General features: G+C 34.5%; 1 protein-coding gene across 5 annotated transcripts in view; it reads right to left on the bottom strand.

Moving 5' to 3' along the window:
• Nucleotides 1–1,348: 1,348 nt before the first annotated feature.
• NUF2 (NUF2 component of NDC80 kinetochore complex) overlaps nucleotides 1,349–21,889 on the bottom strand; it is a 29,889-nt gene continuing 9,348 nt past the window's right edge. For all 5 annotated transcript variants that reach the window (XM_067728485.1, XM_067728486.1, XM_067728489.1 and 2 more), the window contains 9 exons: nucleotides 18,769–18,866; nucleotides 17,492–17,565; nucleotides 16,034–16,130; nucleotides 15,081–15,143; nucleotides 12,177–12,314; nucleotides 10,023–10,163; nucleotides 8,846–9,021; nucleotides 7,749–7,884; nucleotides 1,349–1,782 (listed from right to left, as the gene is read on the bottom strand). In XM_067728485.1, the coding sequence (XP_067584586.1) occupies nucleotides 1,648–1,782; nucleotides 7,749–7,884; nucleotides 8,846–9,021; nucleotides 10,023–10,163; nucleotides 12,177–12,314; nucleotides 15,081–15,143; nucleotides 16,034–16,130; nucleotides 17,492–17,565; nucleotides 18,769–18,866 (1,058 nt within the window). In that variant the 3' untranslated portion in view covers nucleotides 1,349–1,647. The remainder of the gene's footprint in view (nucleotides 1,783–7,748; nucleotides 7,885–8,845; nucleotides 9,022–10,022; nucleotides 10,164–12,176; nucleotides 12,315–15,080; nucleotides 15,144–16,033; nucleotides 16,131–17,491; nucleotides 17,566–18,768; nucleotides 18,867–21,889) is intronic.

Raw genomic sequence — 21,889 nt, 5'->3', positions numbered from 1 at the left:
GTCAACTTATGCTCTGGTCCTCTGTATCTGTGGTTCTGCATCCAGATCCAACCAACCGTGGATCATGTAGTTCTATTGAAACAAATTCACGTAAAAGTGGACCCTTGCAGTTCAAAGCAGGGTTGTCAAGGGTAAACTGTACTGGCTATTGGATACCCAAGTCTGAAATTCCGGAAAAATATGACAAGTGTAACTAAATGTATATAATGCAGTAAAAGTTGCATGGATGTTTAATTCGTGATTGAAGTGGTGGGTGTTGATAAAAGTTTTCAAGGAGGGGTACAGAGGTTGAGAAGAGAAGGACGGTCAAGGGCAGAAGTCTAGAGAACACAAACACTTCAGAGAAGAACAGAGAATGAGGCCCTCATGGAAAAACATTTAAAAGGAACAGACAGAATTAAGAGAACCAAGAGAGCAGTGTTACTGAGACAAAGGGAAAAAAGTACTGGACAGGTAGAATGTAAGGACGATAAAGATTAAAACACATCCAGGGAATCTTGATAACTATTAATGTGATCTTAGAAAATTCAGTGAATTAGTATGGAGAGAAGTAAGAATGCGATGATGGGCAGGGAATGAAGTAGAAGAACATGTATAGATTAGGTTTTCTAGAAATTTGGTTGTGGAAAAAGAAAAGAGCAAGAGCTGAAGGTGGAGATGGGTCCAGGGGAGTTAAACTTTTTTAAATATAAAATGAGAGACATGGTCCTGTTTACACCCGTTACCTAGCCTCATAAACAGACCTTTCTATGGATTAAAATTCTATTTTAAAAAAGCAAGAAAAGGATAGAGCAATAGCTTAATTTTTTTGTCCCAACTCTTCCTCCCTGGACACCTAGCTCTTTCCACTCCTCCTATTCCAAGGCTTTTCCTGTCACTGAAAGCCTACTCTCTACTTACCGTAGTATTTTAGTATTTCTGACAAAGAGAAAAGTACCTGGAACTCCAAATACCATACTTAACATACACATATGTCTACCAGACATATATATGTCTACCGTGGCACTGTTCTAAGCAGTTTGCACATTGTAACTTATTTTCCTCATAAAAATGCCATGGCATCAGTGAAGAATTAGACTACCACACTCATACTTTCTCTTTTAAATAATTACATTAGAAAGTGTGGTACAGTAGAAACATTCCAGACCTCAGTCTCATACAGAGCACGGTTCAAATTTTGGCTCAGGACCTTCATAGTTACTTCATCTATAAAGTAGTTACAAAAATGTCTACCTAGATTTGCTTGAGTGAAGATCAAATGAGATCCCACAATGCTTAGTGCAAAGTCAGGGCTCAATAATACTATACCTCTGTATGTCGACAAACAAAGCAGCACCAGCCATGATAATAAGAGAGAAACATTATATATTTCAAATGCAATTATTTCTGTTTTACTCCAACCACCACTTACAACAAGGAGCAGAGTAGAGACATGAATGGCTGCACAAGCCATTTTAATTGTAAGTTCACAAAAGTCTACATTAAATGCATTATCTTACAAAATAATAACCTATGAGAGTATATAAAAAATAACTGAGCCAACATTATTTGGTACTTTTGATGCTTCCATTAACTTAACTATTCCCTTTCCGAATATAAAATTAAAAATTGGCAAGCTATTTACAAAAAGACGTTTAATTCTGTTAATCAGGTTGATATTCTGAACATCTTTTTCTTCAGTTCAGCTGTTTTCTCATCTATTTTAGTGTGACAGTCCTCTGTTGCCTTTTCAATGCCTTCATGGTATTTCTCCAAAGCAGCTTTCAAGCTGAGAAATATTTCCTAAGTAGAAAATGAAATATAATAAGAATTATTCCATGCAACGACCTAAACTAAAAATGAGTTACAAGAATTCCAACAGTCTCATTCATATTTATTAATAATATTTTAAAGCCTAAAGTACCCTATGCACATGTACACACTCGTATGCCTACTCTTATTAAGCTGTGCAGATGCATCAGAAACTCGGCTACTTAGAAAGGACAAAGCAGAGACATTAACAATGGCTTGAATCCCAAGACATTAAGAACATATTTTTAATCATCAAAGAAAAATTTTTACTTTGGAGCTTTTCAGGTTTACTTGGCAAATACCTAGATTACTGTACTCTGCACTTAACCCTGATCATTATTTAAATGATATGTAAACAGATTTAATAGGTAATCTACAGGACTGAGAAATATAGGAATACCTTTTAGAATTGTTTTAACAAACTGATCAGGCAGTCCTACTATAAGCAATAGTGAGTTTTCATATAAACCTATATGGATGTGTTAAGAATTAAGAAAAAATTACAAAACAATTTCTGTAGACTGAATGAAATAATAAATGAACCACTTTGCATACATTTTATTCTATCTCATACTCATCAAATGCAATTTTGATCCGCTTATTATTGATTTTTCTTAAACAAAACAATTCTCAAACCTTGATACAAGAAAAAGTAGTATTCTGAAAGATTATAAAAGGTGTTTCACCACTGAAATAGAATAGCAGGCCTTTTCCAATGGAAGGAAAAAGCAATAAATGGGTATAATGGGTATAAATGTTCTCAATTTTAAATGCTGCTCCCATTAAACTTTTCTTAAACCCACAGTTTGGCTACTATTTATCTTAGTTTAAATTCTAGTGTAGATACTGTCTGATTTTGAGCAAATTATATAGATTATAATTTAATATAGTATGGATTCAAAATGTTCCAAAAAAGAACAACACTATTTCCAGAGACTGCCACCTATGCAAGTTTGAGAACTACTGCTCTAGATTAAGTGAATATAAATGTTTAGCTTAAGGCTAAACATTTTCCCAAAATCTAAACATAGATCATTAAATCCTAATACAAAAATAGAAGAGGGTATTTAGATTCCCAAGATCTAAATCAGGCATCAAATTACTACAACTATGATGGAATATTAATCATTAGGAAAATAAATCAAAAGTTTTTGATACCTTTATTTCTTAAATCTTGTAGGAAAAATAAGGTGAATTAGTTGCTATCTTATGTAAACACCATTTTTTAAAAAAAATCAGCACATTTCAGCAGCCACAGATCAATTTAATTTCCTGGCTCTACAGAGATATGTATTTATTCATTCCAAAAAGAAAGCTGAATAAATTTGGTAGAAAGACATTACTCATGAGAAACTATTAAAATGAAGTGTGGTTAAATAAAGATATACAATCTGTAAATACCTGAACCAACCATTTCAACACACTCAAAGGAACAATTTTCTCCTGAGAACACCTACATTCTCAAGGAGGAACCAAATCCTACAGGTAGAGCCACAATAAATGAATGAAACATTAAAGCCCAATTCCACTGGCACATCCACAGAAGCAAACAAACATTTGAAGTTCTAAGCCAACCGTCACAGGATATTAATAGCAATAGATCACAGCCCTCATGAAAGCTATATATTTCAATTTCCAATTAAATTCTGTATCCAAGTGGAACTTTATCATATTCATTCAAATAATAAGTAAGTCTTACTGTGATAGCTTGGCTGAAGTTAAATATTTTTAAACTCAAACTCTAGCTCTACAGTGCCTAACATGACAACCACTAGGGACACGTGATTATTTAAATTTACATTTAAACAGCTACATGTTCCTCAGTTGCACTGGCCACACTTCAAGTGCTCAGCAGCTACGTGTACCTAATGGCTACTGTACTGAGCAGTACAGAACATTCCCAGCAGTAAGTTCTTTGGATAGCATTGGTCTAGGTAGTTATCTCACTTTTCAAATCAGAGAAATTCAAGATGACATAACAGCCATGGAATTTTATGGCCAGTGTAGCCATTTACCCACCAAGTCTGTATTAATTTATCAACCACTATATTACTGAGTACCTTCTACAAGTAGCACCGTAAATAGTACAACAGTACGATGGAACATGCAATTATGCTTTCTACCCGAAAAAACCATACAATCCAGACCAGACTGGATACTGAGCACTTAAAATAGAGCTGGTATAAACAAGAAACTAAATCTTAAATTTTATTTCATTTTAATTAATTTAAAAGTAAATGTAAATAGCCACATGTTGCTAGTAGCTACCCCATTGGACAGCACAGATCAGAATAAGACTAAAAATGCTATAGTACTTGAGAAGGAGAGAAATCAAAGATATCTGAAAGGAGCCAGAGAAAGTTATATTGAGAATACACTTTTCATTAAACCTTAAACAATGAAAATGATTAGCTTAGATACAAAACTTTAAAAATCCTAGAAGGTAGGAATCATGCCTTCCTTGTTCATACTTACTCCCTGAATCAAATATAAAGGCTGGCACCTAGTAGGTGCATAGACCATTTGTTGAATGACTGACTAAATGCATGAATAACTACAGGAGAACAGGGAGTTCCTGTTTTAAACGAGAAAGTGTAGTAATAAGAGTGATATTTTAGCAGGTTAAATTTGGCAATACTTAGGATTCAGGGCAGATTTGATGCAAGAGGATCTTAAGTCAAGGAAGAAATATAGCCAGTTTTTGCTGGAATTCATGAGTATTAGAAAGTTATGTGATAGAAGTATGATTAGAAAGGGGTTGTTATGAACAGTATCAATGACATTATCTTGGTGATTGGATATCAGGATTATCTAAAGAAAATCCAAAAGTGCAATTCTTTGTGATATTTTGAAAATGATGATGCCGCTGAAGAATATGAAGAAACTAAGTGAAAGAGAGAGGGAAAGGGAAGGGGAAAGAGAGACAGAGGGGGAAGGAGAAAGTGAGGAAGTGGAAAGACACTAGAGATGTTGAATGTAATTTAATAATTGTTTATTTTTGTTGTGATAAGCTAATCCATTGAAAATATCCATCAGGCAGGTAAAATAAGGAGTAGAGTTGAGGAAGACAGAACAGGAAACAGATTTTTGAAAGCTATCTAAATAAAGATGATGATTGAAACTAGAAGAGATGAAATATCTATGGAAAAGAATAATTAGTGAAAAAAAGGATATGATGATCATTAGGGTCCAACAGAATTACACAAAGAACAGTTTGGCAATCTTAACATAGCCTTCTTTCCTTTTCATGAAAGATGATTATGAAGTAAGTTAAGGAGGCTTCTTTGACAAAATATATTTTGATTTCACCAGGGGACTTACAGACTCTCCCAAGCTATTTTGGAACAAATGGATACCACAGTGTTGTCTGGGTAAAGGTATGGTTAGAACAACTTAGGAAATTGAACAACTGTATCCAAAGTTTTGATCAGTAGTTCTATGCCATTCTGAAGGAAGAAATACAACACAGCAAAGGGCCCAGTTCTACTCAACATTTATCTCCCCTGGAGCAAAAGGCATGCTGGTCAAATTTGTAGGTGATGCTAAGCCATGAGAAATAGTTAATGTGAATGATACAGAGATTTAAACTGACCTTGACATTTTGGAAATCAAGGTGGAAATAAATAACATGAAACCTAAAATAAATAACAGTAAAATCCAGAATTAAAATTTCAAAAAACTAGTTGCATTAAAGTGTGGTGAAAAAATTTTAAGTTGGCAGAACCTCATATGAAAAAGACAGAGGTCCTTTAATTGATCACAAGCACAGTATGAGCCAAGGGCAAGATGCTGCTGTTAAAAATCCAACCCAATATTACGCTTCATTAACAGCAGCCTTGTGCTCTGGGGCTGGTCACACCATTACTTGGAAGACTATGTTTTGTACTGGGTTCTACATTTTAAACAGAATAAAAAAAGCAGGAAACAGAGTAGAGAGGACAGAAAACAGAATAATGAATCTGAAAATTAAACTATATAAAGAAAGGCTGGAAAACTAGGGCTAATTAACCTGGATGAGAAGGCTGAAAGAACCCATGATCTTTACCCTCAAATGTCTTAAGTACAGTTTTATTCAGTAGAAGAGGATACAGATTTGTTCCAGAGAGGTGATCTTGGTTCACCAGAGTACAGAAATGAACATTTTTAAACTCAAAATAAGTAACATTTTAATAACTATAGCTGTCCTAGTAGAACAGCTTGGGTAGTGATGAGCTCTGTAATATTGAAAACAATGAAGCAGAACACATCAGTGGTTCTCAAGAGCCATGCTAAAAAATTTAGGCTCATGGGCCCCACTGCTGGTAATTCTAACTCAATATATTTTCGTGGGGGGTTGCTCATCTTTAAATTCCTCATTGAGTTCTACTACATGGCTAATTTTAAGAAACAGCATGCTAGATGGCTTTCCAATTTTACAAATATTTATGGAAAGCATACTACATATAAGGCAGCATTCTAGGCATGGTTTGACAAGACATACTAAGGTAAAAAATAAGATTGCTATTGTTGAGAAACTTAAAATGTTATTGGCAAGACATATATGCACAAAACTAAAAGGAATTTAAGGCAGGCACGGGCACCTTTTATGACCTATAGACAAAAGGTACTTACATTAGTAACTGGTTCATTAATTGTATCTGACCATGTGATAACAAATAAATATCTGCTCATTTGATTTGGTTAAGAAGTAGGATTAAATATCTCCTAAGGTCTTTCTAACCCCCATTCTAGAGATAAACAGAGGGCCAAAGGCTTGGTAGATATCCAGTTAAGGGACAGAAAAAAAAAAAAAAGTGGTTGGAATGTAGAAAGAAAAGGAAGAATAGAAAAAATCAGGACAGTGTACTGGGCAGACCATGGGAGGGGAAACCCAGCCATTTTCTTTTTCTTTGTTCCCTTCCTTTTAAAGTAGCCTTGAGACAATCCTCACTATGTATATATACACTTACATGTGCACGTGCTAACAATCTAATATTTCAGAGGATAAAAGCTCCTGAGAACAAGAGAGGGGATTGACTACTGTGGTTCTTGTAGTATTAAGAATCCTTGCAAATTAAATGTGAATGGTGAAAGGTAATGATAGCACGTTTAAATATCTTTCAGGTTTCAGAGGTTTAGGATAAGATATCAATGTAGGCAAGATGAAGAATGAGAAAAAAAGAGGCCAAGGGATTTTACATGATAAAGGGCTGTTTTTAGTGACCTCTGGTAGAGCAGTTTGGGACAATCTTGAGGACACTGAACAAACTTTAAAGGCTAAGGATAGAATGAGATGTGATAAAGGTAGCAGGAATAGACTACTTTTTTGGGTCTTTGGCAGTCAACAAAAAAAAGAGAAATAAACATAATAAACATACTATGTTTGGCACTATACTGACTTTTTGGAAGATAAAAATGTAGAAGACAAGATGCCTGTCCTCATTAAACTTGAGACTGTGTATGAAACAATAAAATAAATATACTTGAAACAAGCAGAGTAACTTTAGGTAATTATGATAAAGTTATCATTAAAGAAAAAATCTCAAAATACCGGTAACAACTCAAATACATTAACACTGATGATAAGAAATACTTTTGAGATCCTTTTATCAGGAAAAAAATGCAAAACTTTTTTAGAAGACATTACTTTAAATCACCATCTAAATTCATGTATCAAAAAAATTCAGAACCTTTATGGAGCACCTACTCGCATTGCAAAGCACGATTCTAGGTGCTAACAGGGAAAAAAGGCAAGGAAAAAAAAGGTATGCAAAGGTATGCAAGGAAAAAAAAGGTACGCAAACTATAGTTGCATACATGCAAACTATCCCAGGGTAATGGAAAAGGTGCTATAAATGGAAATAAAAGCAACAGACCTGAGGGGTCAATTTCTACTCTGGAGAACTGACAAAATCTTCAATTTACATTGTAAACTTGTGAGATTATCTGAAATTAATTTCTTATGAACATACACTCACCTGAGACTTCAGTTTCTCCCTTTCAGCAGCATCTTTTAGTTGTTGAATTCCAAATTTAATTTTTTGGATTTCTTGATTAATTGTGGTTACTCGCTCATAGACAGCACCTCTTTTTTCTTGAACTTTATTGCAATCTCTAAAGGAAAATAGAGACAGCTAAATTATAATTCCTCTTAAGCATCTAAACAGTCAAGCATTTAACTCTAATTTTGATTCCAAAGAGACTGTTTGTATTTGACTGACACACCTAAAACTCTTCTCAAGATACGAAAGCAAATACGCGAATCACAGCGTGGCTCTATGTTCAGCTCATGGCATAGAGTAAGCTCTTCCACACAAAGCTGTTATTTAACATGGAGATCTTAAGTCACATCTCCCCAGTTGTGCTCACTCATGTACTGTTGTTAGCAGTGTGAATCAGCACAACTTTCCTGCAAGGCGTGTAGCAACAAATTAAAACCCTCAGGTTCTGCACTTTTGGTTCATCTGCATGAGGAGAGCAAAGGAAATCTTCAGACCATCCTAATACACCTTTTAGAGGCTGAAATAGTGTCATCTCATAGACATATCTGGGGCATTTATTCTAAAGACACATTTTTGGAACTGATGGGAAGAAGACTCTACCAATGAAACACCCAAACATACTGGCCAACAACAACGATGACGACAGCCATGACAAAATGCTTAGCAAAGTACTACTTCGTAGATGAATAAAAAAATAAGACTTTTTCTCAAAATATGCTATGTTACAGACCAGCTGGACAGTAAAATGAACCAGTTGATTCACTCTAATACAACTCTAGACCACTGTCTCTAAAGTGCACTGAAATAAGCAGTAGCACCAGAACCCTTCTGAAGAATTGTGCAAAGGATTTGGAATTGTGATATCAGGAAAAGAAAAAAAAAAAACTGGTACCTAAAACATCTCTAACTCTAGATATAGCAACATTATGAGATTCATAATTAACTCATCTGTTTTAGCCACCTAACAGTGGAATACCTTTTTGAAATTATAGGAGATTTGGAATCTTAGGGAAAAAGTGAATTAGGTTTTTCTAATTACTTTCTAATACATTAAATTTAAAATAAGTTCATACTCAATCACGGTGCGTTTGTACTGCTTGACATCCTCATGCTTCTTATTTATTCTGAACTGTGCTGTGGCAAGTTTTTCCTTCTTCACAATCATCAGTCTTTTAAAGGAATTTTCTTCAGTCTTCAATTTCTTCAGTTCTGACTCATCACTCTCAATTTTGTCCTCCAAGTTCAGGCTCTGTATTTTATGAGATGTATTTAAGGTCAATACAACCAATTAGGATTTACAAATAAAATGAAGGACTATTTTCTAGGATACGCTGTAATAAAATACAATTTTAAAATGTGATAAAACTGTTTAAACACCGAAAGCCCAGCACAAGGATGCAGACTGAACGAAACAGACAACAGGAAGGCACTAGGGATACTGAGAAAGAACCTGACACCAAAAGAGGTGTTATTTCTCATGTCATTTTATCAGCAAGGATTGGAATAGAGGAACACGTTAATAAGATCAGCCAACTAGCTAAGTTGAGGGGGTGAGGGTCTGAACTAAGGTAGCAGGAATAAAGAGGAAAGAGTAGACCCTAGAAACAAAAGCAGTGGCTCTCAATCCTTTTTTGTGCTGACTCTTGATGGGAGATAAGGGAAGTGTGTAGCTGGGAAAGAATATCTCAGGCTACTCACCGTTCAACCCCTTCTTCCCTCAAGAAAGAAATCTTTCATTAAACGCTATGTCAGTGATCCCGGGGGCAGTCTGGATTAGGCTAATGAAGTGAAAAGGATTTTCAAGTTTCTAGCCTAAGAAACTTAAAAAACGTTGGCCTTAGCTGTCCATCTTCACTCAGGGCAGGGTCTGTGTCGTAAACTTTAAATCTCTTTATAGATACTAGCTACAGTGTTAGACAGTAAGTTGGGACTTTATGCTTACTGATTAGAAGATCATTTCCAACTGTCAGAACAAGTTTAAAATTCCATTACTTTTTCCCAAAATATACATGGTAATATGCTATGTTAATTAATTTATTATTCATTTCATCTGAAGGTTAAAATGGGTCTACTATTGCTATATTTAAAAAGAACACTGTTTTATCCTTGAGCACACATTGCCACATCTATTATAATGTAGAATGACCCAGCTTTTCTGTAGGAAAACAGCAACAGAAAGTAAAAGCAAATTCAAGGGACTACAGTAAACTATTACATAATAAAGACATAAAAACTCCATGCAATACAAACCTCCTTTAAGATAGTGGTTAATTTTTCCCTATTATCTGCAAGGTCCTGTATTTTCTTTTGATATAGCTGCACCTCCAGCTGACATGAAGGCAGGCAGTCAACAGAGTCTCGATAGATTTCATACTTTTCCATCACCTCTTGCTTTGAAAGAAAAAAAACACAGAAACCAGGTTGGCAGTCTCCTTTATGAAACTGCAGTAATGTCAATTTGTTTGCTCTTAAATAATTTCTGTACTTGATACTGAAAGCTAAAGAGCAGAGAACAATTAAGTTTCTAGGTCAGTAGCAAAGCACTATTACTGACATGTGTCTAAGCACATATAATTATGCTTCCTAATTGCCAAATATCCTTGAACAAAGAAAAACTACCATAATTTTACTAAATCACTCATTGAAGTACCTTCCAAAGGTTATTCATAACAATTTTTAAAGAGTTCATTTCTGCTAATACTCAAACTACTCCTGATTATTCCTGGGCAATTATATTACCAATTATAATCTTCCTATTCATTTGTATAGTAACTATTACTACACCTAATTCTTTCAAAAAGATTAATTCTTCTCCTAAAATTAGGAAATGAGCATATGTTTACCACAAGCACTGCAACAATACAAAGGCTTCTTTCCTTTCCCCACTAGTCTATCTCTCCTCCCACCTTATTAACCAGTTGGATTTTGTCTTCAGTGAAATGCTTAATCATATTTCAGCTCATTTTTCCATTAAGTTGTCTTTTTCCTACTAATTTGTAAATACTCTTTTGTGTCTTTGCATATCATGGATATAATCCCTTTACCTGTCATATGCACTATATATATGTTCCACACGTCTACTTTTCTCTATAGCTTTGGAGTTTCCAATCTTAATTTAAAAACTCTATCCCAGTCCAAGACAATACAAGTGTTCGCCTAAAATTTCTAAACTTGTTAAATTTTCAATCCAATTAAAAATTATTTTTGTAAATGGTGCAAGGTATGGACCCAACTTGCTTTTCGTCTAGATGAACTGCCAATTGAATCAGAATTGCTTATTAAATAAACAGATCTCATAAATACTCAGATCTATTTCTGAGCTCTCATTTCTGTTCTAGTAATCTTTGTCTATTCCCGTGTGATAATTCTTAATTATCAGGAATGACTTGAATAATAAATTTAGAGATAAACCAGAAATGTTCTTTTTAATTAACAGTTTAAAAACCTTTCCTCATAAAGGATGCTAAATTGTCTACCCACTTCTACTTTTGTCCCACATACCTCAATCCATCTCCCAGAGTAACCCATAATCTTTTTAAACTTAAATCATACCATGTTCCAACACTACCCTTTTAAACTAGCCAGTGGTATGCCCTTGCTTTTAAGGTAAAATCCAGCACCCTGAATAATCTGCCCGTTGCCCATTCCATCATCATCTCATGCCATTCTCCTTCTTATACATCATGCTTTCTTCCTTGAATATAACTTACTCTCTACTACTACCTCATAGAATTTGCATATGCTGTTCCCTCTGCCTTGAATGCTCTTTCAATATCAATTTATTAATATAACCTCTGTTCATCCTTCAGATGTCAACATAAATTTCCATTCCTTCCCACCTCCACCTCTTGATTTCCACAATACTAAACTAGGCTACTCTCATTATGTTATTTTGAAGCACCCTAACCTATTTTTTATTTGTCTGTTTCTCTCTTTGGTGCTTTATGAAAAATAGACTTTATTTTTTAGAGCAGTTTTAGGTACATAGCAAAATTAAGCAGAAGGTACAGAGAGTTCCCATATACTTCCTGCCTCTACACATGCACACCCTATACTTTTTCATAATACATATTATAATTTATAATTATAGAACTGATTTTAAAATTGTTTAACACCTTTCTCACTTAAGATAAAGTAACTAAGTCTCATGAGGACAGGTCATTTCTGTTTTGATCACCCAGGGCAAAAGTCTCAAAAATTTGTTGCATAATTAAACAAATGTCTTGAAATTATACTTCTTTTCCTACATCCATTTTAGAGAAGAGCTAAAAATTAAAGACAAGGGCAAAAAGCCTAAGAAGAAGAGATGTATAGATAATCTGGAAATCAGAAAATTAACACACAATTAAACAAGAGTTGCTAAAAAGAAAAAGAGAAAAGCATTAAAATAAAAAGGAAACTCACTCTGGAATTCTTAAGCTTCTGGACTGTATCTTTCATTTTTTCTTTATAATTCTTAAGCTTCTCTGGAGAATCCACAATTTTTGTTTTCAAACTCTCTTGTACTTCTTTCAAAGAAACCACTGACAATTTTAGTTCATTCTGTTGAGAAAACATTTTTATATGTTAGATATAATAATAAAACTGGTGATTAGCCACTACGGTAATGGAAAAGAACAAAGAAATGGGTCTGTGTTTGTTGTAGTGGGGGTTAAATTAAATTTTGACCGCATCACTCCCCTGCTTGATTGCTCACTTTTGTCTGCAGGCCAAAGATCAGGCTCCTTAACACACCATTCAAGATCTTTCATTATGTAGCTCTTACTCTCCCTTCCAGTGTCACCTTCCACCAGCTTCCTACTACACTCTACAATCTGGTAATATAGTCAGTCTTATGTCTGGACAATTATAAGTGATCTCTCTCTGATAGTATGGTCCTCCTGAGTACCATCATCCCATTCCTGTACTGCAAGTGAGTTTCTATTAATCCTTGAAAATCCTGTTCCTACTTCCTCTGTATTCCTTCTATAAACAGTTATTGTACATGTGATACTATAACTATGTATTTAATATGTGTTTCTGAATTAACTGAGCAACCTGGGATTGTGAACAGTTATCTTTGCTTTCCCAGAACCCAATGAAAGTAATAGCACTGAGAAGGTACTCAGTACACAGTTACTAAACTAAAACAAATTTCCTTCTCCTGAATTTAAAACCATTGGGGGAATTAAGATGAAGGGTATCTGAGAATTCTCTTATATAACACAAATCCATTCCTATGAAAACAGAACAACAAAACAGCAACAAATGACTATATAGACCTATATCTGTGCATGTAACGGCACAGAAAAAGGACTGGAAAAGTGTAACCTCTAGGTACAGTTGGCAGAGAGAAGAGGGCCTTTCATGTCTCTCTCTCTCTCTGCCTCTCTCTCTCTCTCTTTATATATGCATATGTGTGTTATCGGAGTATTTTACAATAGGAATGTATTACTATACAGCCTGTATAATTTGCCTAAATTATTTCTAACTAAAAAATTTTAAAAAGTTCTTACCTTTTCATCAACTAACTCAGAGGCCAAAACTGAATGTTTGAAACAATATTATTTACTTTTTTCTTAGAATTTAGCACACCACCACATTATCTACTCTTTTAATGCCCTACAGAATTAGAGATCATTTTCCTTACATTAGCATTGACTTTCATCAACTTTCTTCCCTCTACAAAGAGCCTAAATTTGCTATTTTAACTACAAAGTGATTTTGTTTTAATATAGATTTAAATGGGACAGAGAGAAATGAATAATAAAATTGAACCATAGTCAATATTACTCTGATGAAAACATCTGCCAGTAAGAAGTGACAGAAAAATAAGGAATATATTATACCAAAGTAAATTTCAGATAGCTATAAAGTATAAACATTAAAATAACAGGGGGACTTCCCTGGTGGCGCAGTGGTTAAGAATCCGCCTACCAACACAGGGGACATGGGTTCAAGCCCTGGTCCGGGAAGATCTCACATGCCACGGAGCAACTGGGCCCGTGCACCACAACTACGGAGCCTGCGCTCTAGAGCCCGCAAGCCACAACTACTGAAGCCTGCAGGCCTAGAGCCCATGCTCCAAAACAAGAGAAGCCACCGCAATGAGAAGCCTGCGCACCACAACGAAGAGTAGCCTACCGCTCGCCGCAACTAGAGAAAAGCCCACATGCAGCAACGAAGACCCAACGCAGCCAAAAATAAATAAATTCATTAAAGAAAACAAAAAAAAATAGGGAAATAATAAAAGTACAAGAGAAAATATGGGATTAAAAAAATGAGGAATGAGATAGGCCTTTCTATGTATAGAGTTAAACCCAAATGTAGAACACTGTACCTATCAATTTTACTACATAAATACATAAACCTGCCAATAGGAAAAAATGATGAATTTGAAAGACAAATAGAGTTAATACCTCTAATTCATGGACTTAAAAAAAAATGAAATAAACAAGGAACATATACAGGTAGTTCACGAAGTAAGAAATAACAACAAATCACTGAATAAGGTGGTCTAAGTCACTAAAAAAAAAAAAAAAATCAAAATTAAAATGAGGTGTTTTTTTTTCCCCTATAAGAATGGCAAAGATAAAAAGAAAAATAAAAACATCCACTTCTGACTACAATGTAGGGAAAAGAATACTCTCATATTCTACTGGTAGAAGTGCAAATTGATATCTTTTTAGAAGACAGTTTGGCAATGTGGGCCAAATTTAAGTGTGATTTCCTTTAACACAGAAATCCTACATTTAGGAATCTACTGTATGATAAAAAGCAGCCTGGTGCACAAATATACAGGTACATGTGTAGGTGTGTAACACACATGTGCTATTGTTCAATAGCAAAAAATTAGAAGCAATGTGAATGTCTATCAATAGGACACTAAAACAATCTACATTTAAGGTATATACATAGAATGCACAACTATATGCAGTTATTAAAATAATGAGGCTATATATTGACGTGATAACTATTTACACTATACTGTAAAATGAAAAAAAAAGCAGGTTTGAGACATGTAGAGAGTAATATCATTTATGTAGAATTACACATATATGTGTATATTTGCACAGAGAAATGTAATCTATGACATGTATCTGATTGCGTGGTGAGCTTTCAGGTGATTTTCACTTCTGTCATACATTTTTGTGTTTCCACATTTTTTAAAACAATAGTCAACTATTATATTTAAATTGTAAAAAGTTAAATTAGTTTCACTTTAAGGGAAAAAGAGAGAAACATTTAACAATAATAACACACAGTTAAAATACTCCTCCAAACAAAAGATTCAAACCTTAAATGCTAGTTAAATGAAAAGATGCTTACCAAACGCTTGGTTTTTTCTGAAATATCTGACTTCTTTTGTGAATTTCCCTCTTGAAGCACTATCTAGGGAAAGAAGCAAACAACTGCTTTATAATGATTCAAAACAGATTTAAATTTAGTCAATGCTTTTTAATAAAATAAAAGTAAGAAAGGACAGGAATTAAATGGATTAGACCAGATAATCTCAAACTTTCTGTTCATTATGACCCTAAGGCCAAAAGAAACACCTATCAGTTCCTTTATTAAGTAGTTAAATCCAAATAACTGAATAAGTATTTATGTCCTAATAACTTAGTAGCCCTTTGAAAAAGTAATACATACAAATTGAAAGAAAAATACTATTTTTATTTTATTCTTAAACAGCCACAACTACTTCCAAATTGGATGTATGTACTGCAAAAATTGGGCACTACACAAATTCACACATCTTATAATCACTGGACACAGACAATTCTTATTTCTTGTTGCACGATGATTTTCGCATAGCACTTGCTTTTTATCATGGCAAAAGCCAAAAACCCATGTTCACAAAGATACGAAAGGAAGGTAACGTGAGTTCATGTTGCAACTGTGAACTACCTTGAGCTAGAAAAGTTCAAGCAGTGTATGACAGATGCTGAATGTTGTTTCCCTTTAAAATTTAAAATAACCTGAAGCACACTTGAGGGTTTGCTGCAGTATCCAGGGCGCCTCAGCACACAGTTTGGAAACATCAGGTTTAGACACAGAAAAATCTTAAAAAATTCTAGTCAACAAGATAGCATATACCTTTGACAACATCAATAAATAATCATGGTTTGACCTGGACAACAGAAGTATATATCTGTTATAAGGTGCACAAATGGACACAGCGATATACCCCATTTCTTTAGTAATTGAAAGCAATGTGATCTTAGCTCCTCCACATCTACAAAAAAACTTTAAAAAAGTTTAAGGTGTCCAACAACAGATACCGTTTTTTGACGAAACTCTTGATTCAGCGACTGCTGCAGCTCCTGAATATCATCTGAAAGCTGCTTGAACTCTGCTTGCTCTTCAACTGGAACAGAACTGAACACAGCAAAATAAATTAAAATAACGTATATCAAGTTCTTAACCTTGAAAGGCCAAAAACAGTCTCTTCCCTCCAATAACCTAAATGAAAAAAACTATCTGCTTTCATGTTTATGAGTTCTCATTCTTCCAAATGACAGTAATTTAAAATCCATGACCTGGCTGGCCTCTACTACAAACAGAAAATAAAAATCAGATGAGCTCCTTCAACTTACTGCCACCAAATCTCTGTGTGGACTCAGCTGCATACATACCTACCCTTTCTAACTCCACTCCTAATTTTAGTGCTGATTCCTCCACCTCTGCTCTGGCTCTCATTTTCTCACATCTCTCTCCTGTATCACCCATTTCTTCTGCTCTACTAATCCTTCCTAATAGCACTTACACATGTTTCAGTCTCTTCCCTATGAATGCTCTCAACTTTAGTTTTTAAAACATGGTATAGAATTGTTACTTTAATTTTCATTTCCTCTACTGTTATTGAGTTTAACGATCTTTACATATTTTTAATTAACTATTTGTACTTAATCCTCTGTAAATTCCCTGTTTATAGCCTTTGCCCATTTTTCCATTATCTTTTTTCCTATCAGTTTGTAGGAGTTCTTGGTATATTAAGAATATTACATGGCCTTTGTTATTAAGATAGTAAGGCTTTGCTGCATATGTTGCAAATATTCTCTTCCAGTTTGTCATTTCTCTTTTGACTTGGTTTATGGTGAATTTACCATGTTAAATTTTAATATCTGCCTCCTACTCCCAGTCTTTTCAGCTTGCTGCTGTCTCTAAAGGCAATTTATGCCAGGACAGGCTAAAAAAGAGCTCTCACTTGAAACAGAAAAATCCAAAGACATCAACATATTAGAAGGGATAAAAATAAAAAAATCCTTTTGTTCAAAATCAATACATATAAAGCCAAGAAATCATAACCCTTGAATGATTCCTTCTCCTATTTGACCTTTGAGTCAAAAAACAAAACAAAACAAAACAGCAAACCTCTGTGGAAGGAATAAAAATTTTAACAGAATTAACTGATCTGAAGGAAAAAAGAGAATCCTGTCAGTTACTGCTCACCTACTAAGATAAATACCACTAGATATAATTTAGGAGAGTAACTAAGTTAATGGCTTTAAACATGTCTGGCTGACGCATTAACAACAAAAAAAAGTAGAAGAGTAAATTATGCACTAAAAGTTAGAAGAAAAGCTAGTTTTTCTTTTTCAAAAAAGGTAAACTTAAACACTCTGCTATTTAATAAGGAAGATAAAAGAGATGAAGTAGACTGTAGACTGTAAAATACTACTTACATTCATTTTGCATTTTGAAATTGCATTTATTTTATTTGTAAATCTCCTACTTACTCAAGTCTCTCCAATTTCATTATTGCCTCCTGGTGTGCAGTATTTAACTGCTGCATTTTGTCCACAGAAGATTTCTATTAAAGCAATTTTAACAATTTCATATTAGTGTTTTTCAACATAATCAGAGACATGTTTAAAAAAATATCTACCGGTACTGGCTACAAAATGCTTCCTCACTCTACAAATTTCACCATGAGAAATAAGAAATTTAAGAAAGAATTAGGCATTTACGACAAGTGACTTAGGAATTCCTTTACTTATTCAACACACAAATGTTGAGTTCTTACTACAGTCAGGCCCTGTGCTAAGTACCAGGAATAATTCCCAAGAAGACTAACTTATAGTTCCTCGACTTAAGTAGTTCAGTCTCCTTGATGAGTCAGAAAAACGAATATAAAACTACAAAACAACTTGTCATAGAACTGATTATAATGACAACCTATCCAACCTGGGCAATGTCTGGGAAGGTGTATCACAGAGGGTTCATAGAAATGATAGATGTCTGAGCCATGTCTTAAAAAAATGAAGTGAAATTAGCCAAACAAAATCGTGTGCTTGTATGTGTTGGCACATATATCTGTACACTTTGGAGAGTATGTGATGTTTAGGTGGTATAAGCTGAACATGATTTGTACAAGGAAATATTTATCAATGTAGCTCAGTCACTAAAGGCCTAATTCTCTGGTGTTACTCCGGTGCTTTTCTAAAAGTATGGTACCCTCAAACTGTGGACAGATGGGAACAAATCACACAGATGACCCATAATCTTTCCAAATTCCCTAAATTGTTGATGAAATGAGTTTCTATCTGTTAAAGTGATTTACTTGAACTGAATCTTATAATGCAATGTCAAGTAAGCATGATAAACAGAACAAAACACCTAATTAGGCTATTATTTAGAAAGCAAATATAAACGTCAAATATCTCAATTATTTAAAGAACACTACATTATCTATTAAACTTCAAAGAAAAGGAATGGGTTATCACTATTCTCTTCCCTTACATTTCCTAATAAAGGAAAAGGAGTCTCAGCTACAAAATTTAAACAAAAACCCCCAACTTCTCCCTAATGATACCAAATATAGAAGAAAATCTCATTCTGAGATCAGCTTACTAAAATCTGCAATTTCATATGAATATAATATTGATATGTAAATTTAATTCTAATGGCCATAAAACAATTAGGTATCTGTGACAACCATTTCAAAATAGATTAGTGGTGCACAAATGATGTTATTGATCTGGTATGTGACCCAAAAAATACACTTAAATCTTACATATTGCCAAAGAAACTCCATGTATGTCTCACGGCATGCTTCTCTGAAGTGAATAAAGTTGATAATGCCACTTAAAAACCGACTTGTCCGTTTTGCCTCTAAAATACAAAGAAAGACTCCTTAAATAAATCTTTGAAACAATATAATACAAAAGTGAAAATTTATCCTTTTTCCACTATATATTCCGCTCATAGTTACAGAACAAAAATATGTGTTTGCTAATTAACCAAAGTGAAGAACTGCTCTAACTTGATGATCAGAATTATCTTAACCAAAAAAAAAGCACTTTGACCATGAAAGAACAACAGAGACCAACCAGATTTACTATCCCATCTTAAACAACCAGAAAACCGGACAAAATATATAAAACAACAAATTTTAGACACTGAACAACAAGCAATATAGGACAGCAATCCACAAGAGAAGTAAATGAGTTGAACCCTATTAATGAATGCACTAGCCCACCACTTAAGGGAATTTTCAGGCTGTAAACCAGGGAGGTAGAATATAAACAGAACTCATGGGTTTTGCTGAGTCATGAAGATAGAGTTCAGAGTTTGGAGAGACCAAAGCAACTATAATTTTTAGAGTCTGAAGAGGCCAAGGCAACTAGAATTTATAAAAACTCTATCTTCTTGATTCAGCCTTTGAATCCATTCAGCCTATGAATATATTCTATAAATATATTCCATTTGTTCAGGAAGGTAGAGAAAAGCATTAGCATTATAAGCAGAGAAAGGGAAAACCTGAATCAAATTTTACAATTGAAAAATAAAATACCTGAAATGAAAAATGCACTAGATAGGATTAAGAGCAGATTAGACATACAGATGAAAGGATTAGTGAAACTGAAGACATAGCAATAAAAGCTATCTAAAATGAAGGCCAGAGAGTAAAAAAAGAATAGAGAACTTATGAACTGAGGGACAATATCAAGCAGCATAACAAATGTGTAACTGGAGTCCTACAAAAACGAATGGCAGAAAAAACTTTTATAAAAGCTAAATATTTTCCAAATTTGATAGAAACTATAAACATATCCAAGGAAGTGAGCAAATCTAAGTGGGGGTAAAAAAATAAAATAAAATAAAATCACCAAAGGCACATTATAATCAAATTGCTGAAAACATGTTATAAAGAGAAAGTCTTATTAAAAACAGCCAGACGGGGACTTCCCTGGTGGCACAGTGGTTAAGAATCCACCTGCCAATGCCGGGGACATGGGTTTGAGGCCTAGTTCAGGAAGATCCCACATGCCGCAGAGCAACTAAGCCAGTGCGCCACAACTACTGAGCCTGCGCTCTAGAGGCCGCGAGCCACAACTACTGAGCCTGCGTGCTGCAACTACTGAAGCCCGCGCACCTAGAGCCTGTGCTCCACAACAAGAGAAGCCACCACAATGAGAATCCCACGCAGCACAACGAAGAGTAGCCCCTGCTCGCCACAACTTGAGAAAGCCCACGCACAGCAACGAAGACCCAACGCAGCCAAAAATTAAATAAATAAATAAATTTATTTAAAAAAAAAAAACAGCCAGAAAGGAGGAGAACCAAGAGAGAATAACTCCAGGTTGAGTAAGCAAGTGGTTTAGATTATTAACTTTCATATAGAAACAGTTGATGATGCCTTGGACTCACATGACACAGGGCAATGGAACTGAGATCCCTATTAGACGTGGGACTCTAGAAAGGCTACATCCTTAGAGAAAAGGTAGATTAAGGAAAGTAAAATTTCTCATAACAGTGCAGGGAAATGACAAAGTTACTAGTGGCTCAGCCTTGTCTCTAGTAAGGAAATAGTCTCCTCTGAGAATTCTAAACCTTGGGCCCATTGCCATATGGGTTTTTGGTTTAAATTAAACTATATATTTGACCCAAGAACTATCGAAATTAGGAATTAAGATAAAAAGTGGTCTTTAGCCAATGATAATCCTGGAATAACTTCCAAAAGCAAAAGATATCTCAGGAGGGATATGGCCTCAACCCCAGAAGCCAAAGAAGCACAGGACTATCCTGCTGAAGATGAGCTTAAATTTATAATCCAAAATGCACGTGTGTGTGTACACATGTGCGTTCGCACACACACACGAAACCGTCTATAATCAGTCTGTGGGGCACAGCTAAAGCAGGGCTAAAGGGAAATTTATTAGCACTAAACACCTATTTAGGAAAGAAGAAATATCTCAAACTGATGGCCTCAGCTTCTAACCTTTAAAAAACTAGGAGGAAAAAAAAAAAAGAAAAGCAAACCCAAAGCAAGCATGAAAAAAGAAGGAATAACAATAGCACAAAAACCAATAAAACAGAAAACAGAAATAAAATACATAAAATTCAGTGAGACAAAAATCTAGTTCTTTTAAAAGCTCAACAAAATTGATAAATCTCTAGCCAGACTGATCAGGGAAAAACAAAAGAGTGAAAAAACAGATTACTAATGTCAGAATGAGAGATGGGACATCACTACTAACCCCAAAGACTATTAAAATGATACGGGAAAATTAGGAGCAACTTTATGTTAATAAATTTGCCCGTTTAAATGAAATGGATAAACTTGCTGAAAAAGGTAGCCTACAAAAGCTCATTCAGTAGCTTTGGGAATAAACAAACAGCGTAGCCCTTCATTTATTAAAAAAAAAAATTGAATTATTAATTAATGTAAAACCTTCTCACAGAGAAAACTCCAGTCCCAGATGGATTTACTGGTGAATTCTACCAAACATTTAAGGAAGAAATAACACAAATTTACAAAATTATTCCTGGAAATGAAAGAGGGAATCTTTCTAAACTCATCCTAAGAGGCCAGCGATACCCTGATATCCAAAGTCTGTCAGTGCAGTAAAATTACAAAAAAATTACAGACCAGTAGCCCTTATGAACATCATCACAAAAACACAACAAAATATTAGCAAATCAAATCCAGCAATATATTAAAACACATAATGTATCATAATCAAATGGGGTTCATCCTGAATACAAAGTTGGTTTAACATTCAAAAATCAAACAATGTAATCCACTAGACTGAAAAAGAGAAACCACTTGATTTTCTCACTAGATGCAGAAAAGCAATTTAAAACAAGTCAACACCCATTCACGAAACAAACTAGGAACAGAAGTTGCTTAC

Source organism: Pseudorca crassidens, chromosome 2, assembly GCF_039906515.1.
Source record: "Pseudorca crassidens isolate mPseCra1 chromosome 2, mPseCra1.hap1, whole genome shotgun sequence".
Lineage (NCBI taxonomy): Eukaryota > Metazoa > Chordata > Mammalia > Artiodactyla > Delphinidae > Pseudorca > Pseudorca crassidens.
This window is presented reverse-complemented; position numbering and strand designations above follow the sequence as displayed.